This window comes from Phyllostomus discolor, chromosome 12 (genome assembly GCF_004126475.2).
Source record: "Phyllostomus discolor isolate MPI-MPIP mPhyDis1 chromosome 12, mPhyDis1.pri.v3, whole genome shotgun sequence".
NCBI lineage: Eukaryota > Metazoa > Chordata > Mammalia > Chiroptera > Phyllostomidae > Phyllostomus > Phyllostomus discolor.
This window is the reverse complement of record NC_040914.2, coordinates 23,139,624-23,149,388: the sequence shown is the minus strand read 5'-3', so window position 1 is coordinate 23,149,388 and position 9,765 is coordinate 23,139,624. Positions and strand designations below refer to the sequence as shown.

Genomic DNA, 9,765 nt, shown 5'->3' with positions numbered 1-9,765 from the left:
AAATCTCTCAGGAAACTGAGAAATATCCACTTGGCTCCTTCACAATCAATTCAGAAACTCCACATACACATGGATTCCTGATTTCCTTTTAAATGCCTCTCATTGCGCTGCTCCAACATTTACTAAAAGTCCTCACCATGAAGCAGTGTCATCACTTTAGAGACAGGAGTATGCACCTGCAGACCAACCTTCTGACCAATATGCCCAGATCATCTTCACAAAAAGAAAAACATCTGCCTTCTATAGATACTGACTCCATGCAATTCACATCTTTAATCATTGTCACATTCACCTCATGTTGTTAAAATCAGCTAAAATGTAATTGTTATGTTCTTTGCTCTACTCTGGTTAGTCTAGCCTTTGTGCCACAAATTATTAACAAGCTCATCACTTCTATTATCATATTTCTGATAAACGACCACCCCCTCTCCAGGGGTATCATATGCAAGATCATAACTGGCTCCCACAAACTATCCTCATGGACTTCAGTTTCCTCCAGCACCAATGGCTTCATCTTCAGGAGTGACCTGTGACAGGCACATTTCCATTTATGTACCTTTCATTACAATTCCATTTCTTGCTCATTTCTAGAAATGTACTGGGATGAACTAAAGTTTACACTTCAGGAGTCCAGATTACTTTAGGACCTGGTGTTTATTATAAATTCTGAACTCCTCCATGGCAAGCACTAGACACACTTCAACCACATAAGTATTTATGTTACAAGAATATTCTACGTAATTACATTTGTAGGAATTATTGTTCCCAGTGAAGATGGTCACCATGTCCCTTGTGCTGTTCCCTGGTAAGACACTCATAAAGGTACTCAAAACTCTGAAAAGGATGAGGGAGTTACTAAATGAACACTGTGCACATTCCTATAATTTACATATTTCTCATAAGTATAATGGATTTTGTATTCCTTATCCAGGCAAACCTGAGTCTGGAGACATGGCTCATGAGCAGGAAGGGACTGACAGCTGGGAAACACAGAGAAACCACTGAATTGAAAATGCAAATAATCCTGCTGGGATTATTAAAAGTAGCTAAAATAATATGAAAGATGCAGGTGAGAATGTTAAAAAAGATAAAGGTGCTCACTAGGAGAATGATGGTTTTGGTAGCTCTGGACCCAGGGGATGACTGGGAGGTGATGTGGGCCCGGGGAATGTGTCGGACCCTCTGCTTGTGTCTGTACAGAATGACGACCATGAAGCTGTTGGCCCAGAGCATGAGCATGGAACATACAACATCAGAAGACACTGTCAATGCTGCATACAATGAATCTGAGAGTTTGTCATGACGAACAGCAGAACAGTGTCCAAAACCTTTTCTGTGTGTGATGTTTTTGTTGCTTAAATTGCTAGACATAAACATTAAATAAGTAACATTTACCAACATTTGCAGGATCCAATACAGAAAAATTGCGGGGACACTATACTTTGGAGCCTTATGTTTAAACTCTGCCCACCTGGAGTTCATGGGGCTGATGGTGATGGCCTGAAAGATGCTCAAGAGGCAGGTGGTGCCAATAGACACACCCCTGGCCACTGCACAAAAATAGTGAAAAAATTTGCATCCAAAATCACTGAGACGGTTATACAACATAAAATATGTCAATGTAAAGACGATTCCATTAGAGAACAGAACTAAGAAATTGGCAACAATCAGGTTGTTGATAATCAAATCTGTGGGCCTCAGCCTGTAACCAGTGAAATAAAGGAAACCATAATGGTAAAGCAGAGAGAAATTCCCCAAGACTCCAACTGTAGTCTGTGTTAAAATCATCATTCCAGCTACCAAATCCCTGGTGGCCATCCTGTCACTTCTCAGTGACTTAGTTTTGTTCTCTGAGCTAGGGAGAACCCTGCATAAGAAAATGAGATGTAAGCCACATGCATAACATCAGCTAACCCTAACATTCTGCACTTACCATGCAGTCTGTTACATACTGACAAAGATTTTCTGCCATTTAGTGGCTCCCAAAGTTGAATCTGTAAGCACTAAAGAACACATTGAAAATACCAATCACTGCTATGAAGTCCACACATTCAAAATCTTCTCTATCCCTCACAGATTTGTGAGGCAGACACTGTTGCATATTTTTAAAATAAATGAGGACCACATCAGTAAAAACTTGCATCTAAATTCTCTCACTGGTTAGGGGTAGAGTGGTGATTTGAAGGTGGCTGTGCTTGTAATGACAACAGTGCATTTAATCCATAGTATAACAACATGCTAGTTGGCTGTTATTTGAATAAGTAATGTTATTCAAATAAATGAATTGCTTTTTTAAGTTTCCATTTTTAGATTAATGAAAAGTGTCCACTTGCTTGTCCAAATATGTGCTTTGAATAAAGCTTTACAGATCTTCATAGAACGTAGATGCACTGAGTGCAGAATAAACTGCAGGTACCAGCCCCTGACAAGTTGGGTGTGAACGTAGGAATGGTGCAATATTAGGAGGGCAACAGAAAAGCTCATTCACTTCCTTCCAGGAACAGAAGGCGACAAGTGCATGAGTCATGGGAACTACTGGACAGGAGACATGGATGCCTGATAAACAGTGTGTGACACAAGCAAAATTATTACTAATTTCAGACCATATGCATAATGATGTATTTAGACCTAGAGAAGTAAAATATTTAGCACTAAGGCTACAGTTGAGTAAAAATATTACAATACAAAAGACATATGCAAAATGGAACATTTAGGTCAAACACCCGTGTATTTTCTAAAACACATACATGTGTTGCATTGGTATTCAAACAGTTGAGGACAGCAAAAATATCAGAAGGTACAATGGAGTCTGAAAATACTGTCTGAAACTTTCAAAGTAACATATTTCTTAAATGCTGCTTTGTAGACATTATGTGGAAAATGTTTCTTCATAATCAAAATAGACACAATTATTAAATCTGTTTAACAAACAATACACCCAGAGTTAGAGAAAACATTTCTATACAGATAATGCGCACAGACACACGTTCTGCACATGGTCAGAAATAATTCAATAATTACTGAATTATCAATAATTCCTCTAAATTTGAAGGCATGGAGGTATGAAGGGGGGACCTCTAGAAAACTGAAAATGTCTGTGATTTTGTAAAGTTGGCTAAACAGAGATTGACTCCAAAACTCCAGCCCTTAAACACTTAAAAATCAGGGTTCGTTATCGCTGGATTAAATAACCAGCACTGAGAGTGAGGATCACACTACATCACCTCAGGAGCCACCAGGATTGGAGCAGAGCAGCTCTAGGCCCCGTCTCTTTATCAGCTTAGCTCAAGTCCCACAAATTCTTCCCCATACCCTCTGGCTTTGGTGCTGGACCAGGTTCATTCACCCAAGATCCCTTTAAGCAGAATGTTCACTTACCCGGATTCCTAATACAACTCCTTCCCTTACAGTCTCTACCTCTCAGATTGATAAAGGGAAAACTCACTGATGTCTCCCTGCAGCCTGGACTCTGGACTCATTGTGAAGTCAGCACTCTCGGTACATGTAACAGGGAGGCAGCCAGACCCTGAGATATGGGTTGTGATTTGGTGACCTCACCTCCCCTGTGAATGGCAATTATCACTTCACTGGTAGCAGCACTGGCCCTGACAGGCTTGGGAGCTGAGAGTATTGCTCAAAACTTTCTTCCCACTTGGAATTACCAAGAACAACTCCAAGTTTTCACCAGTGTCTCTTAGGAGACTCTGGGAGTGTTTGTGACAGGCTTTTTCTTTCCATGATCTCTGCAGGAGACAGGGTCTCCCTGGGAGTGCTGATGCCAGACCCCTGAGAGACAAGGGCAAGTCTGCTTGTCTCCCTGGACATTGTGCTTCATTGGGAAGTTCTACCCAAAGTGAGTTCTTTTCTAATCCTCATACAAATGTGCTGCACCATCATCTGCATATGGAGCAAAAAAATAAACTGAGTCAAATATCTTAGATTTAAAAAGAGAGACAAGTAACAGGAAAAGCATGTACATTAGATAACACTGCAGTCATTGGTTCAAGTCCATGTCATCTCATATGGAAACTTTAAGAAAAATATACAACATCCATATTGACCCCCAATAGGGAACAGAGCAGACACAGAAGATTTCCATAGAAGAAAGACAGAAGGTTCCAAACAAATTCTTCTCCTATACAGCACCACAATCACAGAAATTAACAGCAGATTCTTCTATTCTTGTAACTATTCGAGAGGCCAGTGCCACCCACTGAATTCAAGACCAATAAATGGTCAACAGAGTCCTCTAAAGGTTTTTGTAAAATTTTCAGCATTAAACTGCAACTGCTTTTAAATTGAGAAGAAATTTTTTTTAATCATTGTTCAAGTACAGTTTTCTCCCCCCTTCTCCCATTCCAGCCAAGAAATAGATTTTTGATAGGCAAAGGGAAAAACATATACAACTTGAAGTTAATTTTTGAGGTTTTCCTACACACAAGGAAACACTTTGATCCACACTCACTACACAGTTACCACCATTATCAACTCACTTGTTAGAGCAATAATGGTGGACAACTCACCCCCCACACACACTCTCATTTACATATAGATGAAAGTGCATGCATGCACACTCAGGTACTCAGAAATCACAGACTACACAATTTGAACTGCACAGTCACAGACAATGCACACACTGAGTACATGAAAATTCACACTCACATAAATACTAATATGCACACTCGCCTGAAACCACATGCACTCTCTTGCATAATCAGGGTCATCATGCATGTGTGTATTTCAATAATATGATCTGCTCCAGAAGAATTTTTCTATCTCCAGAATTCTGGATGCCTGAACACGAATGGGAATATTTCTTACTCTTTTTTCTTTTTTAAGATTTTATTTGTTTGTTTCTAGAAAGACAGAAAGGAAAGGGGAAAGACAGGGAGAGAAACATCAATCTGTGGTTGCCCCTCATGTACCCCAAACTGGGGACTTAGTCTGCAACCCACTGCAGCTCAGTGGGTTGAGCCCAGGCATGTGCTCTGACTGGGATTCCAACTGGTGACCCTGTGGTTCACAGACCCAGGCTCAACCCACTGAGCTACACCACCCAGGGCCTTCTTACTCTTTATAGTCCTTTTAACCCTGCAATAATCACAGCACTTAATATTTATATAAGGCACAACACTTGACATAGGCTGTGAGCATTGCCACCTTTATGTCATGACATATGCTGGGAACCTGAGAGTTTGGAAGACAGTTACAGTGTGTGGGTGTTTTATGGGATGCAGTAAGAATAGGCCACAAGGAAAAGGGGGCATAAGGATAAGACTGTGGTGAAGAGACATGGGGGCAACTGGTGACAGAGAATGCAGGGAAAGGAAGGGCAGAGAGACAAAAGGCAAAAGGTTTTTAATGCTGGTTCAGTATTAAAGTGCAATGTTGGGGGTGTCAATGCAAGTGGGCAGAGTGTACAGGGAGTTAAGGCAGGAAAGATACTGGGATCAGGGGAGATCATGGTGCAGAGAATCATGGAAACTAAAGTTCTAATGGGGATGGAAAATGAATGGGCTACAGTGAGAAAAGGTCAATTGTATGGTGGGTTTAAAAAACATGATGTGGATTAGATTCCACATATGAGTAAAAATCATATGGTGTTTGAATGAACAAACTGAACAAGCAAAACAGAGACATACTCATAGATGTAGAGCAGATGACAGCTAGTGGGGGTACTAGTGGGTGGAGGGATTAAGCATAAAGGAAAAAGGACTCATGGCCATGGACAACTGTGTGGTGATGCCAAGGGCAGTCGAGTTTTAGGAGACTAAATGGCAGTGGTAAAAATACAATAATGATTACACGGAAAATATAATTGCTGCATGAAAAGAACATGGTGTGGAAAGAGGGAATTCAGATGGGTAGGCAGATCTTGATAGAAGATAGTGGTCCAAGTCAGACAGCACGTTGGAAAAGGAGGTGGAACTTGGAATGCTAATGAGCATGGCAAAGAAGGCAAAATGGGGAGAAAACAATGAGGGCTGAAGGGGACAATGGGCATGAATAAGCCTAGGAGCGAGGGCATGAAATTATACAACTGGGTGTAGTATGTGCAAAGTGTGGTTTGTATTCCCGGGGGTAATGATGATGCCAACAAGAGATGAAAGCTGAAGAAGTTTAGGCTGAGGTCCTTAGAATAATGGTCATGGAAGGTTGGATGTCAAAAAGGTCAAAGAGGGGAGATGAAGGGTGTAATATGACGTCTGAAGGGGTTGGATGGAGGTCAAGGAGCGGGTGGAATTCTGGTGGGTGTCTGAAGGCCACAGGGTAAACAGATGAGGATATAGCAGGGGGACTAGAGGGAGAGGGAGAGGATGGATGGGTCTGGGGTGATGGAGGTGGCAGAGGGCATACTGGAGGCCACAATACAGATCCCTCATTAATACTTTTTCTCATTTATGATCAAATCGCAATACTCAGCCATGGTCAAAGTTTTAATAAAAATATATTAGGCACCAATTGGAGGTGTACAAGATGTTGATTTGACACATCTATATGTTGTGATAGGATTACCACTGTAGTGATAACACCTCTGTTACAACAGTGTCATCTTTGTTGTGCTCAGAATAATTAGAATGCAGACTCTTAGCAAGTTTCATGCTGATGACACAATGGTGTAGTCAATATTCACCATAGTGTGCATTAGATCCCCAGGACGTAATTGTCTACAAGGTGCAAGCTCAGGCCCTGGAACCACCTCTCTCCTCTTCTGCGAGGGCCTTGCTCCTGGTAAACAGCACTTTACTTGCTGTTATTATGAGTTGCTTCTTTCAGATTCCACATATAAATGACAGTGGACAGGACCTGTCTCTCTCTGACTTATCTCATTTCACACAATGACCTCAAGGTCCATCTATGATGTCCCAAGTCACAGAATTTCCTTCTTTCTCATAAGTGAATATAATCCATAATGTATCTCACATCTTCCTTAGCCATTAATCCAGGATGGATACTTATGTCGTTTCCATATATGGCTAATGTAAATAATGGGGCAATGGGCAAGGGATGCAGATATCTCTTTAATTACCTGCTTCATTTCCTCATTGCCAGTGTTTCCAACTCTGCATCTCATAGGGGGCTATCTCTTCATTGCTTAGTTGTATTTTTTTGGATTTTGATCTGTTCTTCCATTTATGCCATATTTGTTTGCCTGGACATGCCTATTACATACTATGGGGCAGAGCCTTAGGTATTCACCAGGGAATGCAACTCAGGCTTCATTGTGGTGCTGTATGTGGGGGACAGGTCCAAGAGAAAACCATGCCTCTTGCTCAGCTGTCACCCAGCTTTCAGTCACTTCCTCCACTATCCACAAGCAAACTTGGCCCATCTGGTGCTGATTGCCAGGTGCGCAGTTTTGTGTACATTCAAGGACCCCATGGGTCTCTCCAACCAACTCTCCTCTGAGGCTGGGAATTTCTCCCACCACTTCAACCCGCACAGGTTTTTCTGTCAGAGGTTTGGAGGCTTTACTTCCCCTCAACAGAACCCTGCGTTGCACGTTCTGTCTCACTCCCCAGTTGTTTCCTCCAGTTTATCTGAACACAGAAGTGGGACTGCCTGCTCAAAGAGCTGCCACCTTGCCAGGAGTCCTCTCTGCCCCTCCTAGTGGATGAATGTTTCTTCTTTAACCCCTTGTTTGTGGGACTTCCATACAGTTCAACTTTCTAGCAGTTCTGGTTATTTCTTGGTTTTAAATTTCTCATTGTCCTTCCTGTGTTTGTGCAAGGACATCAAGTGTATCCACCTATGCCTCCATCTTGGCCAGAGGCGTCTGGTCTCTCCCTTTTCTTTTGGGGTACTGTGCATACGATCAGACACAGAGGGCCTGACAAGAGAGGCTGTTTACTAGTGTCCACTGTTCAGAAGTGCAAGGTGGTGTGAATTCATCCCTTTCAAAGACCTCCTTATGTACTAAAACACTTCAGTGCCACAATGATTTTTAAGTCCCAAGTCTAACATGATGAAAACACCTTTCTTCACTGTGCAATTTCTAACATATAACATTTTATTTTAATATAGATGTAGTCTTCTGATTATGGGATTATGCTGCCACACAAAAAAAGGTTTGTTCAAGCCACTTGTTCTTCAGCCAAACTTTGTGCAGATTATAAGATTGCTCAAGACAGACACACAGGGTGCACAAAGCAGAGGACTAGTTAGGACCTGCCTTGGTGACTTCATGGCATCCCCAAGAATTGTACTTGTCATGATCCTCTTAGTGGCTGGCCCTGGGACTCTTTTTTGCTTTTATGGGGACTATCAAGTTGACTCCCAGCCTCAGCAAGGATGCCTACAAGGAGATGAAGCACGCTAACAAGAACTATGTGCGAGCCCTTCCTCTGCTGAAAATGGGGATCAATGCCATTCCCCTTGGTAAAAGCACTGCTGCTCTTGAGGTGGCCTGTGGCATTGTCATGAACCTTGTGCCTGGATGTCCCACAGACATGGCCAACGTCTTCCTGCTTCTGCTGGTGTTGAGTGTGCTGTTCTTCCACCAGCTACTTGGTGATCCTCTCAAATGCTATGACCACCCCCTGGTGTTTGGAATCCTGCCCTGCCGCATGCGGACTGCCTGCAGGCTGGAAGACCACTCTTCTGAGAACAAGCCCTCGCCCCTTGCAAATGAGGGAAATGTTGGGGGAGATGTGTGGGAAGCTGAGGAACAGCCCTTCTTATATGACAAGGCCCCTCAGGGCAAAAGGAAGTTGTCATAGCAAAGTGGAACTACAAAAAGTGGACCTTCCATGCAGTAGCCTCCATCACACCCAGGAAGATGTCAGCGTGTGTTGTCTATGTGATCTATTTATCTTGAGAGAAAGGGAAAAATATAATCTACAAGGTAATGTCCCTGTTGGCTTGTGTACACCTACACCCTAAAATGACCTCTGCACATAGACATGTGTGCACCACCTTTACTCACTCTGCAGCAATTCTCACATCTTGTCACATGTATATGTATATGGCTAACTACTGAAGCCTTTTTATGAGATGGACTCCAGGAAGCATGTGGCTTTAGGACTGTATGTGTCTGAAAATGTACTTACTGCGTGTGTATGCATGCACAAGTGGGGGGGGGGAGGCTCTGACCTTGAACTAATCCTGCATAGGTATCCTTCCCTTTATAGGCTGAGTCTAGTGAAGGCAATGAAATAAACCTCCCATGAAGAGAATCCCACTTTTGACCTAAAAAAGCAGGTGAATTCCCGTGGTATGGGGGAATCCCTTGACAGATTAAGCTGAAAACTTGAACCCACCACATTACGAAAAAGTTCGGGTGGGGAAAGATGGCGGCTTTACTCTAGGCAGTGTGATTCTTGGCTTCTATGAAGAGGATGGAAACTCGAGTATCGGTGGAGGAACAGAGCAAGTGGCCTAGGTTACCAAAACATTTTTGAAAACAGGACATCAAAAATTATTGTGATCACTGAAAAACCAGACGGTAAGGAGACTGCTTCAGGACAAAAGGGACCCAGGGCACAGCGTGGGGACCAGGGGGGGTTGCAGTCCCCAGGCCCGGTGCTCTCGGGTCTGCCTCAGGGCTCCCGGGAGAGGGGAGTCACTGCTCCCTCCCCGGAATACGGGGGTTGAGCAACACCAGGGGAGACCTTGTTGCTTGAAGGCACAGAGAGGTCAGTTGGACTGGGGAAAAAAATCACCCAGGGACGGTGGACACCCACCCAGAGCTCTGGGAGAAGTGAGTGCCTCCAGCTGGCACGACCAGGGGCGTCCTGGAAGAGAGCCCACACTCCCGATCCTCAC

At 43.1% G+C, this 9,765-nt stretch overlaps 3 protein-coding genes across 3 annotated transcripts in view; 1 reads left to right on the top strand and 2 right to left on the bottom strand.

The window, feature by feature from the left end:
* Nucleotides 1-9,765, bottom strand: part of LOC114510639 (vomeronasal type-1 receptor 4-like) — a 95,116-nt gene that overhangs the window by 14,663 nt on the left and 70,688 nt on the right. The gene's annotated exons all lie outside the window — the stretch shown is intronic.
* Nucleotides 286-1,896, bottom strand: LOC114511148 (vomeronasal type-1 receptor 4-like). Its single transcript, XM_028529812.2, has one exon. It carries the CDS (start codon nt 1,816-1,818, stop codon nt 886-888), a length of 933 nt encoding a protein of 310 aa, XP_028385613.1. The 5' UTR covers nt 1,819-1,896; the 3' UTR covers nt 286-885.
* LOC114511140 (transmembrane protein 35A-like) lies at nt 8,186-8,720 on the top strand. Its single transcript, XM_028529809.1, is given in 2 exon segments — nt 8,186-8,230; nt 8,232-8,720. Coding segments are annotated over 2 exon segments (534 nt in total).